Source organism: Oncorhynchus kisutch, linkage group LG8 (genome assembly GCF_002021735.2).
Source record: "Oncorhynchus kisutch isolate 150728-3 linkage group LG8, Okis_V2, whole genome shotgun sequence".
Taxonomy (NCBI): Eukaryota; Metazoa; Chordata; class Actinopteri; order Salmoniformes; family Salmonidae; genus Oncorhynchus; species Oncorhynchus kisutch.
Window position 1 is genome coordinate 32,061,162 of NC_034181.2, and position 19,781 is coordinate 32,080,942.

At 42.9% G+C, this 19,781-nt stretch overlaps 2 protein-coding genes across 2 annotated transcripts in view; one reads left to right on the forward strand and one right to left on the reverse strand.

The window, feature by feature from the left end:
- The window catches only part of LOC109894898 (protein turtle homolog A-like), a 39,625-nt gene extending 28,270 nt beyond the window's left edge, over positions 1-11,355 (forward strand). The window contains exons 8-22 of the mRNA XM_031830145.1: positions 159-304; positions 416-558; positions 662-802; positions 2,185-2,301; positions 2,406-2,556; positions 2,669-2,780; positions 2,882-3,057; positions 3,169-3,407; positions 3,583-3,667; positions 3,927-4,097; positions 4,817-4,853; positions 5,122-8,703; positions 8,860-9,029; positions 9,164-9,373; positions 9,648-11,355. Coding sequence (XP_031686005.1) covers positions 159-304; positions 416-558; positions 662-802; positions 2,185-2,301; positions 2,406-2,556; positions 2,669-2,780; positions 2,882-3,057; positions 3,169-3,407; positions 3,583-3,667; positions 3,927-4,097; positions 4,817-4,853; positions 5,122-8,703; positions 8,860-9,029; positions 9,164-9,357 — 5,464 coding nt within the window. The 3' untranslated portion in view covers positions 9,358-9,373; positions 9,648-11,355. The remainder of the gene's footprint in view (positions 1-158; positions 305-415; positions 559-661; positions 803-2,184; positions 2,302-2,405; positions 2,557-2,668; positions 2,781-2,881; positions 3,058-3,168; positions 3,408-3,582; positions 3,668-3,926; positions 4,098-4,816; positions 4,854-5,121; positions 8,704-8,859; positions 9,030-9,163; positions 9,374-9,647) is intronic.
- Positions 11,356-16,825: 5,470 nt separating this feature from the next.
- LOC109895853 (transmembrane protein 127-like) lies at positions 16,826-19,763 on the reverse strand. Its single transcript, XM_020489894.2, has 3 exons — positions 18,986-19,763; positions 18,714-18,878; positions 16,826-18,583 (listed from the first exon to the last, which is right to left on the reverse strand). The coding sequence occupies exons 1-3, from the start codon at positions 19,227-19,229 to the stop codon at positions 18,273-18,275; spliced, it is 720 nt and encodes a 239-aa protein (XP_020345483.1). The 5' UTR covers positions 19,230-19,763; the 3' UTR covers positions 16,826-18,272.
- Between the last annotated feature and the right edge of the window lie 18 nt (positions 19,764-19,781).

The window sequence follows — 19,781 nt, forward strand, 5'->3', positions numbered from 1 at the left end:
CATTGGCACTACAATTCAGGTTAATTGGATTGTTACTAAGTCAGTTAAATACCGGTAGTAGCATTGTCACCACAGGTAATCCCTAGACAGTGGTGCATAATGCAACTAAGAAGATACTAACTCAAGGCCGGGTTGTGATGTGTGTGTTTTGTCCGCAGGTATCTTAAGACACGTGTGAAGATCCTAGTGGACGGCACACTCCTCATCCCTAGTCTTGTCCCAGAGGACACTGGGAATTACACCTGTATACCAACCAATGGGCTGATGACCTCACCCTCTGCCTCAGCACACCTCAAAGTCAAACGTAAGAATTGTGGTTGACTATGGCTATGCATGCCTTGATTTCCTGGCTTGTGTGTTTTAGTCCATCTCTGGGAGAGTGACTTAATATATCTACTTCCTCTGTCTCTCTTAGACCCTGCCAGGGTGGGCCGGATGCCCAGGGAGACGTATCTACCTACGGGCATGGGAGGAGTCATCTTCTGCCCAGTCCAGGCTGAGCCCCCCATGATCTTTGTCAACTGGACCAAAGATGGGAACAATTTAAACCTTGACAATGTAGGCAATCAGGGCAACATTAATCCTATCACACAGTATATCCACCATTAATCTCTGTTGTATTTCATATTTGTTTTTTCTCCTTCTGTCTTTGTCTGCTCAGTTCCCTGGCTGGTTGGTGAACGCAGAGGGCTCTGTGTTTATAGCCACAGCTAATGACAATGCAGTGGGTATGTACACCTGTACTGCCTATAACAGCTACGGGACCATGGGACAGTCTGAACCCACTAAGGTTATCCTGCAGGTAAGGCTGTAGCCCAGGCCTCTGTTCCCTAGTTATGGATTACAGTGCTACCTGTAAATGTGTAAGCAAAAAAAGGTACCGAATTGTACTTACAAAGGGTTACAAACGCTTGTCACTGTAGGTACCCTGTAAGGTACCATTAGTTATAGGTACATAGTTGTATCCTTCCTGTTCGTACTACTAAGCTAACACATGGAATTGTTTTAAGAAGGTCATACCATGGATTATTTAGCTATTTGATTTAGATTTATAAAACAAATATATTTAAAAACGATTTGATACAATTTTGAATGTGGCCTTTACTACTAAGCCATTGAATTGAATAACACATTCAGAAATGGCAAAAAGACAGTAAAACATCTATCATAAGCAGTAAGGGTTTGACATGTCTGTCCTATATCTAGGAAATATAAGAAAGCTCAGGAAATATATATACAGTACCAGTCAAACGTTTGGACACACCTACTTATTCCAGGGTTTTTCTTTATTTTTACTATTTTCTGCATTGTAGAATAATAGTGAAGACATCAAAACTATGAAATAGCACATATGGAATCTTGTAGTAACCAAAAAAGTTAACAAATCCAAATATATTTTATATTTCAGATTCTTAAAACCCTTTGCCTTGATGACAGATTTGCACACTCTTGGCATTCTCTCAACCAGCTTCACCTGGAATGCTTTCCCAACAATCTTGAAGGTGTTCCCACATATGCTGAGCACTTGTTGGCTGCTTTTCCTTCACTCTGCGGTCCAACTAATCCCAAACCAATTGGGTTGAGGTCGGGTGATTGTGGAGGCCGGGTCATCTGATGCAGCACTCCATCACTCTCCTTCTTGGTCAAATAGCCCTTACACAGCTTGGAGGTGTGTTGGGTCATTGACCTGTTGAAAACAATTGATAGTCCTACTAAGCGCAAATTAGATGGGATGGCATATCACTGCAGAATGCTGTGGTAGTTATGCTGGTTAAGTGTGGAGTGCTGCATCAGATGAAGTGACTTTGAACCGGGTATGGTAATAGGTGCCAGACGCATCGGTTTGTGTCAAGAGCAGCACTGCTGACTTTTTCACGCTCAACAGTTTCACGTGTATATTAAGAATGGTCCACCACCAAAAGCACATCCAGCCAACTTGACACAACTGTGGGAAGCATTGGAGTCAACATGGGCCAGCATCCCTGTGGAACGCTTTCGACACCTTGTAGAGTCCATGCCCTGACGAATTGAGGCTGTTCTGAGAGCAAAGGGGGGCGGGGGGGAACTCAATATTAGGAAGGTGTTCCTAATGTTTGGTATACTGCGTATGTACCTCTGAAGGTTATGCGTATTTTGATATTTTTGGAAAAATGTTCTGAGAGTATATGGACTCTCCCTCTGCAGGACCCACCCTCATTCTCGGTGTCCCCTCGTGCTGAGTACCTGCAGGAGGTGGGCGGGGAGCTGGTCATCCCCTGTGAAGCTGATGGAAACCCCTCTCCCAATATCACCTGGAGCAAGGTGAGGTGTCCCTGATAGACATTGCTGAAGGAACCCCAGACATCATAGCCCTCTCTCTCTCTCTACTTACGCTAATCTCTACATGTTGTCCCTTTCATTTGTAGGTTGGTCCCATTCCTCGCTCCCCGTACACTGTTCTGTCCAATGGCTCCCTCCTCTTGAAGCCTCTCAGCAAAGATCATCAGGGGGGCTGGGAGTGCCTCGCCACCAACCGTGTGGCCACCGTCGGCACTGCCACTGTGGTCTTGGTGCTGGGTGAGTGCCAACTGCATGGAGCAACATGGTACAACATGGTACAAGACATGCTATACTATTTACGTACAGTTCCGCTGGTCTATTCTCATTGTTCTCCTCATCTTTCTCCCAGGCACCAGCCCTCATGCTGCCTCATCTGTATCAGTCAGTACTGGGATGAACCAGGCCAATGTGTCCTGGGAACCTGGCTTTGATGGAGGATACACCCAGAAGTTTACTGTCTGGTTAGTAACTCATCTCAATGTTTATCCGAATGAGACTCAACTCAACACTGCTCTCTGGAACACGGTGGTTGAATCTCTCTGTTCCTCCCTTTTGCCCCCAGGGTCAAGCAGACCTCCAGAGGGAAACATGAGTGGGGATCTATCTCCGTGCCCACTTCCAAGTCTCACTTGTTGGTGACAGGGCTGCTGGCTGGCACCAGCTACCAGTTCAGTGTCCTTTCTCAGAACAAACTGGGCTCTGGACCCTTCAGTGAAATTACCTCTGTCAGGACGCAGGGTCAGTACAAATTTTAACTGACAAAGTACTCTTTAATTTGTCTGTATTGGACATTTATCTAAATTTTTACTGTATGTACAAGTCTGATCTTATCTTGTCTCACCTCCACAGCCCTGCCAACATATCCACCGACAGTGATGACCAGTCTACCAACTCTCAACCCTCCCTTGTTCCTGTCAGCCAATCGGACAGTGCTGGGGATTGTCCTGCAGTGGTATCCTCCTGAGTCTCAGGCCACACTACTCACTGGGTATGTCCTCCAGGCTCGGAGGGACAGAGGCCAATGGGTCATTCTCAACAGTGCTGTGAAGACCAACCAGAGTGAACTACTGGTGCAAGGATTACTGAGGGTGAGAGGCGATGATCATTTTGGACCTTGGCAGAATGAATGAAGACACTGACTATTTGATAAATGAGGTGTAAATGAACTGTAATCTGAAGGCTATGACCTCCAAGCTCTAATGTGTTTTCAGATACGTTGCCCAGAATTGTGTCTACTGAACACTTGTCCTTCTCCCCTCTCAGGACTGCATTTATGATCTGAGATTGATGTCTCGCAGTAACAAACTACTGAGTGAGCCCAGCGAGTCTGTCAATGTGAACACCACAGGTTAGTATCATCACTGTACAGCCAGCTGTGATCAACTGCATGATAGAAACACTGTTTAGGTTCATAAAGCCTATACTAAACAGTCCTAAACATTATGTAGCAGGTATACCAATTGTGCTTGATAATAATCAATGGTCATGACACTTGTCGTTATGTTGATAAATGTATTGCGTAGGTATTTCCCATTGTTAGCTAAAAGCATGGCTGTCTACGCTGTTGGTAGTGCATTACTCAGACACTGTGCCTGGTATGGTTGCAGGGATGGAGATGTACCCTGTCCAGCCAGGCTTCTTGGAGTTTGTCCCTGAGCCCCTATTGGCTGGTGTGTTGGGTGGAGTGTGCTTCCTGTTCGTGGCAATCATCCTCTCCTTGGTGACAGCCTGTGTTATGAGTCACAGAAGAGCCCATCGGCGCAGGAAGAGGAGAGATGGTAAAGACTGTTGTATCCTAACATTTTTCTGATACTAAAACAGAGAATTTCAAGCTTTTGTTTTATTAGAGGTTATCTTTAAGAAAGTATTTTCAACGCCTTGGTGACTGGATCAACTCTTTGTAACTGTCAAGTGGTTCCTATGCATGCTAATCTACACTGAGTATACAAATATTAAGGACACCTGCTCTTCCAATGACAGACTGACCAGGTGAATCCAGGTGAAAGCTATGATCCCTTATTGATGTCACTTGTTAAATCCACTTCAATCAGTGTAGAGGAAGGGGAGGAAGAAGAATGATTTTAAAGCTTGAGACAATTGAGACATGGATTGTGTGTGTGCCATTCAGAGGGTGAATGGGCAAGACAAAAGATTTAAGCACCTTTGAACGGGGTATGGTAGCAGGTGACAGGCACACTGGTTTGTGTCAAGAACTGCAATGCTGCTGGGTTTTATCACACTATACAGTTTCCCGCGTGTATCAAGAATGGTCTGCCGCCCCAAAGGACATCCAGCCAACTTGACACAACTGTGGGAAGCATTGAAGTCAACATGGGCCAGCATCCCTGTGGAACGCTTTCAACACCTTGTAGAGTCCATGCCCCGGCAAATTGTATACTCAGTACATTTCAGTTGACAGCGTTCCTTTTCATCCCATCTATTTGTTTATTTTACATGTGCCATTGTTTGACCTTTTCACCCTTCCCCGCCTTTTCAGATCAACCCTCTGCCTTCCAGAAGAGTCTTTCTCCAGAGTAAGTTCCCATCCTTACCAGCATGTTTTCCTCATTGCATTGGCCGTCTTCTCACCAACCCATGTTTCATTCTTGTGCATTTTTTGGAGAATCATTGCAAATTAATGTTTATTTATTTGATCTGCTACTAATAACAAACATAACTATTTGTATCCACTGAATGCATCCTTACATATGGTTCTTCTAAGCTTGAGACAATAATGTATTAATGCATTAACCTGTACTGTTTAACTCATCTCTCCTCCTTTATGACTCTTCTCTTCCTCAGAGCTCGCTCGCCTTCTGACAGCCCCGACAGCGTCCTGAAGATCAAGTTTTGTCCTCCCCTGTCTTTCTTCCCCAACTCCTCGTCTTCCCAGGCTGATCGTTCCTCCTTCAATAAAGGCAGCCGTGGAGAGTACCAGGACCAGCGCAGGCAGCTCCTGTCCAGCTCTACTCCCCCACCACATTACACCCTCTTTGAGAGCCACCTGGGAGGTAAGGCCCCCTCACCCTCTGCTCTGGAGTCCATCTTAAGAGGCCCAGATGGACGTTTTATTGTCCAACCCCTGCCAGAGGCGCCTACTCTTTCTAACATGAAGACAGTCTTCCTACAAACCCAAACCAATAGAGGAGGCAGCGGCACAGGGAGCAACCGGACATCTTTCAGAGACTCTCCGAAGTCCAGCAGTCTGAGCTCTGAGAGGGGAGAGGGAAAGGACTCCCCCCTGACAGTGGAGGTTACAGAACTCAGCAAGCCCCCTGCCTCCCCAGGCAGAGTGAGGGCAATGGCCAGGAACTTCTCCCGTCACGGCTGCTTCTACTCTGATGACGAGCAGGGCTTCTCAGAGGCTCTGCTGGAGAGAGCCAGTTTCCACTCCGATAGGAGTGAGAAGAGAGTCTGTGACTCCCTGAAAAGATACCGATCTGGGCACCCAGAGGACATCTTCCCCAGCCTGGGCAGGACAGCCAGACTGCTGGAGATGGACAGGCATCACCTTGCAGATTACCAACCCATGGAGAGAGAGAGCCAGCTGACTAACGCCAGCACACTGGTCTCACAGATTGACACAAGTGAACAAAAGAAGGATAACCTCAGAAAGTGTCGGCAGCTGGCCAAAGAGAGGGAGATGATGGAAAGGGAGCTGGATAACTATACTGCCAGCCAGAGGGAAAGGGAGTGGGAGAAAGAGGAGAACCAGCTTGAAAAGGCAACAAGCACTAACAGAGAACTGGGCAGTTCAGGGGCTGAGGATCCTATATGGAAGCCACAGGACATTACCTTACGTCCCAAAGCCCACCGGGCGTCCGGGCAGACCCATCAGCTGTCGGACTATAGGAGGGCCTGCTACTTTGGGAACACCAGCAGCCCAATGGACCGGCTCCCTTCCTCCTACATCCAATGGGACATCAGCCCAGTCACCTCCATCAGCAGCCTTGTTCCAGTGCAGAGCCCCTTAGAGAGCACCACGCCAAGATCCCAACATCCTCACCAACGTCATGCTGGGCTGTCCATGGAGGACTCACTACATGTGGACTGCTCACGCTGCCCAGTCACTCAATGCACCTCTCCATCTCAGCTCTCCCCTACCTCAGAAAGACCACCTATCAGTCAAGGAACAGACAGAAACGTAGGCAGAGCCAGGTCAAGGAGTCCTGACAGAACTGTAGAAAGAGAGCAGGACATGTATCGTAGAAGGTCTATGGTTGAGGAGGGCTGGAGGGAGACAAAACAGTCAGGGGGAGGTGACTTAAAACCAAGATCGTCCTTTGCTTATGGTACACAGCATCTGGAGCCAACAGCTGAAAGATCTGTTTCAGCAGAGCGAGTGAGGGCCACAGGTTCTGGCCAGCCATACCCAGGCACTGCACCATATAGTCTGTCTGAGAGAACAGAGACAATGGATGATAGGGAGAGATTAAATCAAATTCCCTCTTGTTGCTCTACCTTGCCATATGGTTACTCTACCTTGCTCCACAAAGCAGGGGCCAAAGGGAAAGTGAGAGGTGATCAAATTAGGGATGACCCTCAGAGTTCACTGTCAAACCCTGAGCAGGAGAAAGAGGGTGTCAGGGCACGCTCCAGAAGGAGTGATAGGGCTCTTTTTAGTGACAGCCCCAGTCAAATTTCCCCCTTAACTCTTCTGGAAGCGTGTGAGAGCGATCAGTCCCAGTTCTCTGCTGCTAGAATAACAGAGTCTTTCAAGAATAAGCCGGCAACCCAGGCACCCAAAATGTCCCCACTGCAAACAAGTGCAATTCTGGAGTATTTGAGCCTCCCGGGTTTCATTGAGATGAGTGTGGACAACCCTGGGGATGAATCTGAACTCACAGACACTGCTTGCAAAAGCGTAGAGCCACAGACAGACACTTCTCTGGAAGGTAAGCCAGACGTGGTTCCAAAAAACTGGGATGTTCATGTGCAGGAGAAGCTAGAGAAAAGTTCAAGCCAAAACACGGTTTCTTTTTTAGAAAACAGACACTTTGTTGGTCCAGCAGGAACTTCAAAGGCAACTGAGAAGCCAGACTATAGATTCTCTCTGCAAGTGCAAGCAAGAGATTCAAGCCACAGTGCTGCGATTCCAGACAGGTCCAAAAAACTAGCACCCGGGTCAGAATACACGGGGAATTATCGTTATTATGAGCAGTCACAACCACTTATTAGTCAAAAGACAACAGGCTCAGAGAGACCACCAACGAGAATTGGTTTAAGTCCAGCCCAGACGTTGGCTAGTGCAGCTAAAAGCATGGCAGAAGTTGTGTTTAAACACACTAATACTTTTGCAGGGAAACCAGAGTCAGCTTCAGAACAATTCCAAAGACTTAATTCTCAGGGCAACAGGACTAATAAAATAGCCTCTAGGATCTATCAACACCCTGCACCGTTCATCAAGAAATCTCTGAGCATTGGGCCCTGCAGAACTGTTTCAGGCATGGGACAGCCTCGTCCATTCATAAAAAAGTCCATCAGCTTAGGGTCACAGAAATTGGAGCATTTTGAAAGACCAAGGACTTATGTCTCAGAGAAATGTTACTGGGATGAGTTCCCAAACCCAGACGTCCGGGTCAAATCGTATAGTTTAGGACGCACCCCTGCATCCTCCTTTTCCAGACCAGACCCCTCGTGGTGGGAAGGGGTCCAGTTTAGACAGCCGAGTGTAGGAAGCTTGGAGAAGCCTCTGAATGCTGACAGATCCTTGGAGAGGCTTCAGTATGACAGATCCCTAGCCAGCTCTTCCTATACCTACCTCAGCCCCTCCATGTACCCACCAAGACAACCCCCAGTCTCTGTTAGACTAGACTTATCAGATCCGTGTAGACAGGCCAGTGCTTATCCTGATGCCGCCACGTCGCCTATCACATATCAGGATGCTCTGAGGTCTGTAGAGCAAAGATATGTCTCTATGAACTCCTCAATACCCCAGTACCTACCTAGACTAGACCAGTACCTACCCAGACTAGACCAGTACCCACCCAGACCAGACCAGTACACACCCAGACCAGGCATGAGGGGAGACTACCCCAGACCGATGGAGTCCAAGAGGGGCCAACTGAGGCCAAACCTGCCCCGGATGTATAGCTGGCCTTCACCCTACCATGGTGGCCCTTTCCCAGCCAGGGATGTAGACAGTCATAGAGAGGCAGAGAGAGGGACAGGGAAGGGGGCAGGAGCTGAGGCAGAGATGAGCGACAACAGGGAAGGATGGAGGGCCAGTTATGCCAGTCAGAGCAGTGGGAGAGGTAGCGTTGGCCTCCTCCGTCAGTCCCTCTCTATCACTCCCATCCTTCTCAGCTCCCCAGAGACAACAGAGGAAAGTGAGACACAGAGACACAGAGCTGAGATGGATCTACGTGAGTGGAGAAAAAAAAGGTGAAACTACCGCACCAGTCCAACATCACACACAGGTGTCTTCACAGCTGAAGAAATTGAGGATATTGCCAAAATGTCATTGATTTACTGTTAAATTATTGCTATTGTCCCCTGTATGTCTGACTCTGACTACTTGTTTTGTGTGTCTGTCATTAGAAGGAACACATCAGTAGATGAGAGTTATGAGTGGGATTCTGCTGATGTCTGTGTGGATTTGGAAGTCCTGGAGGCCATGAAGCCACAGGCGGGGGTAGGGAAGGGCAGGGGGCAGGGCAGGCATGATCGAGTCCTTTCTGTGGCTGGCCTTCAGGACCTCTACAGGAAAGGTAAGACAATTGTATTTTATTATTCACCACACTGAATGTATCATATCATGTGCCTTTTGTTGTGGTTGTGGTGATGTGAGTTGTACCCATGATTCTTCCCATTCCATGCTGTTCCTCTCGATCCTGCCCCTCAGGCCCTCCTCCCTCAGTCAGTCCACCAGTTTCCAACCTACCTCACTGCCAATACACCCGCTCCCTAAGTGAGGCGCGCTTCAATGCACTCCGCCTGGAGTACCAGGAGTACAGGCGCTCTCAGGGATCCTCCTGCACCAGTGATCCCTGCCTCCCTCCCGACACAGACTCTGACTCCAACTCAGCACTGATCTAACTGCCTGCCCACCCTGGTCCGTTCCTCTCTGCCTGCTACTGTTACCCCCTCACCTTCTCTTTGACCTCTCACTGCCTGCCTCTATCCCTGCTAGTTTTTCATCCATCTGTTGTGAAATTGTGCGTTCACTTTTTCTGTTTATTTTAGAACACTGTATTTTTTAAGCAAAGCACCAATTTATACTAGCTAATGGAATCCTAATCTCACAGTATTTTGATGTTTGTCTTTCTGAATCTTATATTGTTTGTCCTGGGAATGTGTTTAACGGTGATTAACATTTTGTATTTCAGATATGTCAAAGAAAGGAACCAAATAGTTTCTCAGATGCAGAGGACTGACAGTACTGTGGTCCTGGATGTATGCTTGATATCTTTTTTAAAGTTTCATGCAACACCTCAAAATCCAAATCCTCCACAATCCAACTGGATCCTCTGTGGACGGAACACTGTCAAAAGTGTAACCAACTGAAAGAGAAAGGATATTCTTGATCATATGGCGCACGTCGTACACACCAATTGCCACAGATATTGATACCTGTGTTGTGCCATCATTATTGACACAGAATAATACTTGGCCCTGATTGGAGCCTGTTATGAGATGCTGGATATTTATATTTCTTGTGTTTTGATGAAACTGACCAGGAACCTTGCAAAGAGGCAAGTACAAATGTAAAACCAAAACAACAAGTGTTTTATTGGCTTTTGGTAAGCTTGGACAATCAAACACAGTTGTCCCTCTTTAAAAAAGACCTTAGAAAAGTCCCTGGATTCATGCTTGTACATAACCACTTGGCCAGCTAATGGTGGCAAGCTATAACTTGTGCCTGAGATCTGTATTTCATGTCCAAAGAGTATTTCACATCAAGGACAGTCTTTTTGCTTCCACCACCATTTTATGAAAATTGGTGAAAACATCAGTCAGTTTATGACAATGTATGGATCTGTATGTGAAAACACTGAATATGAAGATTTAGTACCGTACTCAACACAAACAGTATTTTGTCATTAGCCACCTAAATGGCATGTGCTTTGAGTGAGCGAGCCTTCATCTTTGTGTTGCATTGTTACAGTGAGTGGGTAGCTAGCTCACCATTACCTGAGCAGAAAAACATGTTTATTCATTTCCCAATTAAACAGGTAAATCTCCCTCATTGTTGTGTTTGTAATTATACTCCGTTTTCTCCGCAGAGTATTTCAGACTAACAGGAAAGTGTTGAGTGATTGCTGTAATTTATGTGTCAATGTTTTCATACACTGTAGCCCTAGACAATTACACCTTGTATTTTTGGTACCATAGCAACTCAACATCTTAATCCTTGATCATATGAAAAATATGTTATAAAGTTGTCCATGACAGGGACAGGTTGTGTATCATCTTTGCTTTACCTTTGTCCCCAAAAAATGGTAGTTCACCATTCACAAATATGGTTGAACATTATTCCCAAACTAATCCTATATTAAATGATTGGAATTCAAGAATAACAATACGGCTTGAGATGAAGTACTGTGTATAATGTATGTCATCACCTTTTGTACTAAAAGCATTATTGAACATTATTGTATATTTATTAACATGAGTTTTGATATGCAACAATGTTTACATGCAAGTTCACATTATTGATGTGAAAAGCACACTGTGAATATACTCCATTAAGCTTAATTCTGCTGGAATAAGAAGTCTCCATTTAGTGTTGTACATTTTATATCCAAAATTGTGTCCTGACATTTGTTATTTAATAAAAAACTGTACTTTATAATGGAACTGTTTTACAGTAACCAAGAGAGATATTTCTTATACAATTTCAGAAAAGGAAAGAATTGAAGCATGTATTATACTTAAGGAGCATTTGTACATCTGTACATTTGGAGTACATTGGCATTTTTTAAAATAAGTTTGATGTTTTGTACAAACTGGATGTTTTTTCAATATCTGCTCATTTGGTTGTTGTCATTGTCGTTTTTATTTTTGTATTGAATAAATTGTTTTATTCTGAATGTACCAGAATGTGACTATGATTTGACATTGAAAATCTTGAACAGGGTCCTGAACTACCCAGTCTGCACCCATGTTCATTTTATTGGTAACAGTGAGATAAAACTCAAGAGTGAATCATTCACAGACTTTACACCTTTACTTATTTCAGACTTTACACATGAGGTCACCATTCAGTGAACTGGGTTCAAAACTGAGGGAAGCATAATATGTGATTATTATGTTGTGTCCTACAGCACCACTCTTCTCAGACGGGATTTCAGCACAGTTTGTTCCTCCTCTCTTCTATGTTGGAGTTTAGGCTCTGTTTGATGAGACCCAAGATCACTCTTTCTCTCATGCCAATCGGCGCTAGGGTATGAGGCGTAATGCGTGCTATACCTCGATTGTAAAATATAATATTTAACTAACAACTGATAAGGCAATGCCGCAATAGAGTGATTATTGGGAGACTCGAACTGCTGATGCAACGAGAACCGGGAGTGACGACTTCTATGGGGAGGAGAGTGTACGATTGTAACTGCAAACTTCACATCACACTTCTTTGGAAGAACGTTGAGAAGTGGAGGGAGGGAGGCAGCAGGGGGCACAATATGTAGCTACAGCTCAGACTGCTATGGAGTGTTATGTTGAATGACTAGCTAGTAGAGTCCAGGGGACGGATTGGAAGAAATGCGGGTTGATGTGATCACGTGCTGCTACAATTGCCTATTACGTTTTGGTTGTTTGAGCATTTTTGTTTGTGGTTAATATCGCTAGATAGCTAGCTAACTGTAGCAAGATAGCTATATAATAACAGCAGCTAGTGAAACTAACTATTTAGCTATATAGATTACATTAAATTCGGCTCTATTGTGGCTACAGGATCTACATAGCTCTCTCACGAACGTTAGCTAGCCAACCAAGCTAAGCTCAAGTCTATCGTAAATCGTTGAGTTAGCGGACGTGGCTAGCTAACTAGCTGTTTTAGATGCTGACCAGACGGGACACTTTGCTTTTTTAGCTAACCTAGATTGCTAGTTAGCTATATAGCAAACAAAAGGGCTAATGTTACGACACTGAATTATGTTTCCTAAACTTGTTAAGTTGAAGCCATCTGTGTGTGATCGTGAGTTTGAGAGGAGTAGCTAGCTAGTATGAGAGGGAGCGAATGAATGCATCTGGGGAATACCTTAGCCTCACATGGAATCTGATTATCACAATACTGTAATTTATGCATGGCAACACATGATGTCATGACACATTCTTATGAGGTATAGCTAAGCTACATTATCAGTTGTGTGTCTGTCTCTGAGTTATATCTTTATAGTGGAAGATACCTGAGTTGATTCCAGACCAGCTGGACAGGACTATCAGACTTCAAGAGGAACCAATTTTTAGCTTTTGGCAGGTCACACAAACCTACAACGTGTAGCCGATATGAAATTGCTAGCTAGTTGGCGGTGGTGCGCCTTATGGCGTTTCAATCGGTGACGTCACTTGCTCTGAGACCTTGAAGTAGTGGTTTCACTTGCTCTGCAAGAGCCGCAGCTTTTGTGGAGCGATGGGTAACGATGCTTCGAGGGTGACTGTTTGCGTCCAGGTCGGGGCGAGGGGGGGACGGACGGACGGACGTAAAGTCTATATTGTTACATCTGCATCATACATTACAGTGTATTCCCCAGCCCAATCAAGTGACCACCGTCCTCGACTCAGTCAGCCTAAAGATACAGGTATACACATTATTGGGACATTGTTATTGCATTATCATGAACAGATATTGCCACCTTAGGTAATGGTGGATGTGTACTGCACAGTTGAGAGGATCCCATGAGTAAGAATCTCACTGCAAGGTTTAGCCTATGATCACATCTGATGTTATTCAGTATAAACCTTGATTTCCATCTTTCCATCGAAATCATGAAGAATAATTGTATTGTCTGTGTTTGTATGCTGTGAGGATGACACCATAAGAACAGGTAGGTTCAAGAAGGATGGAAACCTAGAGTTCAACATGAGGGCCATTTTCTACAGGAGTTACCCAGACACACACATCTGTATTAAAACTAAAACTGAGGGGGCAATAGCACAGACAAGGGGTAACCCAAACACGTCACAGAGGCTATAAAGTTGAAGCATTCGTTTAGAATGTTTTCTCACCACCAAATACTTATTTTCCACCATAATTTGCAAATAAATTCATTAAAAATCCTACAGTGTGATTTGCAGGATTTCTTTTTCTCATTTTGTCTGTCATAGTTGAAGTGTACCTATGATGAAAATTACAGGCCTCTCTCGTCTTTTTAAGTGGGAGAACTTGCACAATTGGTGGCTGACTAAATACTTTTTTGCCCCACTGTATATGCTACGAGACAATAGGATCTCGCGCTTGATTTTGACCACCTCCTTGCTTGTTCTGCCCACTAAGCTTCCCTCTTGCTCCCACTGTAAACAACACAGATTAGTTATAAATATCTTTGGCAATAGTTTCAATTTGAGATGGCACATTGTTGGCGTTCGCATGCTTCCTAGCCGGAAGTGCATATATTTTTTTATTTAAACTTTATTGAATTAGGCAAGTGAGTAAAAAAAAAAAAAATGGTTTTTATTTATTTTTAATTTATTTTTATTAACAACAAATCAATACATAAAGCACACGGGGGAACACAAGCATACATAGATTACAAACCATGGACAATCGAGCTAGGGGGTACAATATCACATTACAATTACACAAGGACCTTAAGGGACATACATATACTTACAATTCTAACAGCTTTTTTGTTAGTAAAGCATTTAACTGTCTTAAAATACAGTTCAATTTCTTTTTGTAGGGTACTAAAATGTGGTTTTCTGTTTGTAAATTTACATTTGTGTATATGAAATTTGGCCAAAAGAATAATGAAATTAATTACATGAAAATGTTTCAGCTTATTTCTATTGTATGTAAAGAATTCAAACACACATCTCTCAACAATAGAGTAAAATCTTCATAAATGTGTTCAATTCTAAACCTACTGATGTCTTGCCACAGCTTTCTTACATTCATACAATGCCAAAAAAGATGCAACACTGTTTCTGGGTGGTCATTACAAAAGGAGCAATTTGAGTTGATGTTTTCCTTAAAAGTCTTCATATAGTGGTTGGCAGGATAATATTTATGAATCATTTTAAAGGAAACTTCCTTAATTTTGTTAACAAGTAGGTATGTGTGTGGCAACATCCAAACTTTTTTCCAACAGATATTATCAAAAAATCCATTCCAATAAGGCATGACATAAGGTATACAACATCCTGCTGAAACAAGGATCGTATCGCTCTGTTGTTGAATGGACCAAAAGATAAACAAATCTTTCCTACTGATGAGTCAACAGGGTCAATAGAAGGTAGGCTCTGAGGGTCAGGTCTTGACACGTTCCTGAATAACATAGCAACACCTGAGGGAATGGCATCTAAAACAATTGCAAAAGCTACTTGTTCAGAAAATAATTTGTACAATTCTGATGTAATTCCATCAACACCTGGTGATTTATTGTTCTTTAGATGTTTGATAGACTCTATAATCTCTTCAACTTTGATGGGTTCATCACACTGTTTAGATTCTATATCACTGATAGAGTGAACATTTTTCAGTGAGTTAAAAAACATATCTGTGGATTCCTGACAATATGTAGAGCTATACAATTTTCTGTAAAAATTGCTACAGTATTAAGCAATGAATTTTTGGTCATGTGTAATAACACCATCAACTTATGGATAGTGTAATTTTTAGAGTGAAATTTCTCAAGTCTAAAGAAATAGGATGAATTCTGTTCTCCCTCTTCAATCCATTTTTTCCTAGATCTAATAAAGGCTCCTTCTGCTTTTAATTTATATATATTATCCAGTTTATTTTGTAACTCAATTAGTTCCATCTTCTCCTCCCCCGAGAGGTCTGCTAGGGACCTCTGAGAAAGGGAAGGCATCTTAATGATCACCTTTTCCTCCTCAGCTCTTCTGGTCTTAGCAAGATTACTACCATATTTTCTAAGGTATTTGGACACCTCAAATAGGCAAGTGAATTAAGAACAAATTTTTATTTCCAATGATGGCTAAACCCGGACGACATTGGGCCAATTGTGTGCCGCCCTATGGGACTCCCAATCACCGCTGGATGTTACGCAGTCTGGATTCAAACAAGGAACTGCAGTGACGCCTCTTGCAGTGAGATGCAGTGCCTTAGACTTTGCGGACCTCGGGAGCCCATATTATGACACAATTTTGTGACGTTTTTGTTAGTTTTGGACTTCGGTAAGGTTTTTTTTCGGCTGCAGAGGGTCTTTTACTTAATTATAAGCAATTCTTACCACTCTACAAGATCCTTGTAACACCTAAAGATGTGCAATTGTTTTAGATGCCATTCCCGCAGGTGTTGCTTTATTTTTCAGGAACGTGTCAAGGCCTGACCCTCAGAACATACCTAAGATTAACCCTGTTGACTCATCAGTAGGAAATATTTGTTTCTCTTTTGGTCCATCCAACAACAATACTAGCCTTCTTTCAGCAGGATGTTGTATCTATACCTCATGTCATGCCTTTATTGGAATGGTTTTATTGATCATATATGTTGAAAAAAGTTTGGATGTTACCACACACACATACCTACTTACTGTATTAACAAAATTAAGGAAGTTTAAAAAAAAAAAAATGTCATGAATATTATCCTGCCAACCACTATATGAAGAAGTTTAAGAAAAACATATATTCAAATTGTACCTTTTGTAATGACCTCCCAGAAACGGTGTATTGTGTATTGGCATTGTATTCATGTAATGAATCTGTGGCAAGACATCAGTAGATGTATAATTGAACACATTTATGAAGATTTTACACTTATGGAGAGATGTACTACTTGGATTCTTTACCTACGATAGAAATACGTTGAAACAATGATGTAATTAATTGTATTATTATTTTGGCCCAATTTCATATTCACAAATGTAAATTTACAAACAAAACACCACATTTTCTTACCTTACAAAAATAAATTGAACCATAAGACAACTATACTCTACCAACAAAAAAACTAAGAGTTATAAATGTGTGTGTATGTCTCTTAAGGTCCATGTGTAATGTGACATTGTACCCCCTAGCCCAATTGTCCTTTGTATATTCTTTATACACATAGATCTCACTTGTGTTCCCCCATGTACTTTTTGTATTGATTTGTTGTTAACAATAATGATTTAAAAAAAGGTTTTAATCTTAGATTAATTCTGACTATTTTGAGGAAGTGACCTACTGGCTACGGCGTCTCAAAATGGAAAAACAGTACAATTACCACTTTTCTTTCGTTTTTAAACAAAGGCCTTTTAAGGGAGTATGCGAGCACACTTGTTCGGTTCTCCTAGGCTAGGCGCTAACCGAACTGAAGCATGCCCCCTTTAGTACCCTTGTGGAGCTGGGTAAGAGCCTACATTTACAGTTCTTACATTGAAAGCAATTATCTAAAAGGAAATTGGACAATTTATTTTTATTTTTCAAATATGACCTGCTTTTGTATAAACAGTCCACAATACATGTTTACAGACTGATGAAAGTAAAGCAACAATGAGGGGGAAAAAATAAACAATAGAGCAACAAATCACCTATGGTAAAAGTATATTATTAACCACATTTATAAAAAATGTAAAAAGTAAGCAGTACAGGGCTGAATCTGAACACAAGTTAAGGTGTGTGTGTGTGTAAGATTCCATCCCAAATAATTACAATCAGATTCTCACTATCTTGAGGATCAAGGGGGAAGAACTCATGCACAGACAACACACAACTGTCACATAACTCAAGCCAAGTAATCACAAAGTACAATTAAGAGTTGTCAATCAGTTGTGTATATTTAAGTGAAATGACTTCATTTATGACATTACCAATGCATTGTGGGGATTGATGATTCTACAATGACGTTCTACCCATTTTCCCCATAGTTAAAATGAGAAAATAATGTTCCTCTAGTTGTCCAACATAGGAACATCTTGAATAATGTCCATTGAAATATGAGACACTTCACATTTCTCATGGTTTTCCATCAATTACTTTCTCAGCAATGAGTGCCTAACTCACTAGCCATAATCATGTAAAATAACTTCTTTTTTTTACTACCATGACAAACCAATTTGACAGAATATTGAAAACCTATTAATTTCCAAGTTCACAACTGCAAGACTAAATAAAATGCAAAACAGTGCCTTTCATACACATAAAAAGAAAAACACATTTACCACACCAGGGTCAGGCAGTCAATAAATAATGGTCCATTTCAATTGAAAAATAAATGTCCACAATTCAGTGTCTGTGTAATCTTGGTGCCTTTTATTAGGTTTAACTGATAAAATGTCAAATAATATTCACATGGCAGGCAAGTCACCATTTGGATGTTCAGTGGGTATGTAATGCTTCAAACCAAGGGCCAAATACTACTGCCACACTGTGGAAACTTGAAACTTTGTTGAAAACTTGACCTTTGTCAAGCCATGACTGTCATACACTGTCATATACCAAGTTGAGTCTCAACCCATATCTGATCATTCAATAACCAGGCATAGACCCAAACCGCACAGTGAATTAACACCCCATATATTACCACTGTCTCTTGCTTTACATGTATGGGTCAAGACTTTAATGCCATTTACATGCAAATTACTAAAAGCTTCAGTGGTGAAAATAAGATTCAAGTATTGAATCTCTGCCATCATAAAAGGAAGCTTTCATGCACTCAAGCACCCACAATCAAGAAATAAGTGTGTTCATTAGTGTTGATAAAGGAAAGGAGAATAAGCTATTTGCAGAGAATATCCATTTGGTACAATTATTGGATCACATATCTGTATATGTGTTTGTTACGAGGCCAAAAGTGGTACTCATAGAGAAGCCTGGATGTAAGAGAAAGAAGCGGCCGTCTGGCAACATTAAGGCATGTATGCAGGAGGCGGCTGGAACTGGTTGGCAATGTCATAATCAGCAGGATATGTTTCACTGCTCTCCTCCATCTCTGAGAGAAGCTCCAGAGCCTGCTCTTCCTCCTCTGTGGGGTAGTGGCGCAGCAGGTTGGCAGCTGTGGCCAGAATAGAGGCTCCACCAGCCCCCGCCACCAGGTAAAAGCTGATGGCAAAAGTGACGTAGATGAGGGATCCGTGGTACTTCTTGTGCTGCTGCTGTAGTGACAAGATGAGCTCTGAGGCCCAGTAGCAGAACCCGATCACTGTGGCACACTGCAGCACTGAAACCACACAAAATAACAGCAAACGGGAAAATATTGTTTTGTTTCTACCTTGCCTTGCAATTGTTTTCACACTCTTTAGCTGAAAAGCTCATTCCCTCCCCCTTCCACCACCCAAAACCATTCATACCTGTGAGAATGTGTGCAAATGCATATCTGCGGGTAATCTTGAGGGCAGGGTGCTTGGGTCCAAAGACATCCAACAGGAAAGCTGTCAGGCTGCACAGGATGCCCAGGAAGCAGAATGCAGCAATGACCCTTACCAGTAAGATGGTCTGGGAGTTCATGCAGTAATCTTTAGGAGAAGTTCGTGATAGTTAACACAAACCACAGGTCTTGTAAACATGCCAACGTGATTTCACATTCGGTGCTCAAGCCACTGTTGACAATATCATTACTTACCCTCCATGAGTTTTGGGTCAATGTATCCCAGGACATCCGCCACTCCAAGCTCCTGCCTGGGACACGTCCCTCCATGAACTCGGACCCAAGCTGGTTCAGCCAATGCCGTACATAGAGCCGTGATGGAGAGTGCTCCGGGGAGGGCAGATGCCAGGCTTCGCTCTGGCTGCTTGGGCAGTGCGGTACCCCCTCTCCTTCGCCGGCTTCCAGGGACAGTGGCACCAGGTGGTGCATACATTGTCATTCAATTCCCGCTTTGTCTTCAACCAGGACTCAGTGCCTGATGTATATCTATGTTATGTCACTCAAAGGACGGACAGCTTTTGTTTTGACAATGCGCCCTTCCGCCTGTGAAATAATCAGCTCACCAAAACCGATAGTGAAGGTCAACTGGTTACATTATTTGTCAAATAAATAAGTTTCAACTGTTGGGTGTGATATGATAAATGACTACAAAAATAGACCGATAATTTTCAGTCTAACTAGCTAAGATCTCGACCTAGGCCTGTTAGCAGCAGAAGTTAGCTATCTAGTTCGTTTTAGACGTATAACGTTAGCTAGCCAAGTATAACATCCTAATTGAAACAGTAACGTGAACTGGCATAATAAATACAATCTTATGATATGATACTTACAATCTGGCCAATAAATGTATCTAAAACGCGAACATCAGGATTTATACTAGCTCTCACGCTAAAAACAAAAACAAAAGGCAGCCAATTCGCTAGCTAGCTTCCTGTAAAATTGTTTCCTTCCTTGTTATTCATCACAAACCAAGGTACTTTTGTGATTATTA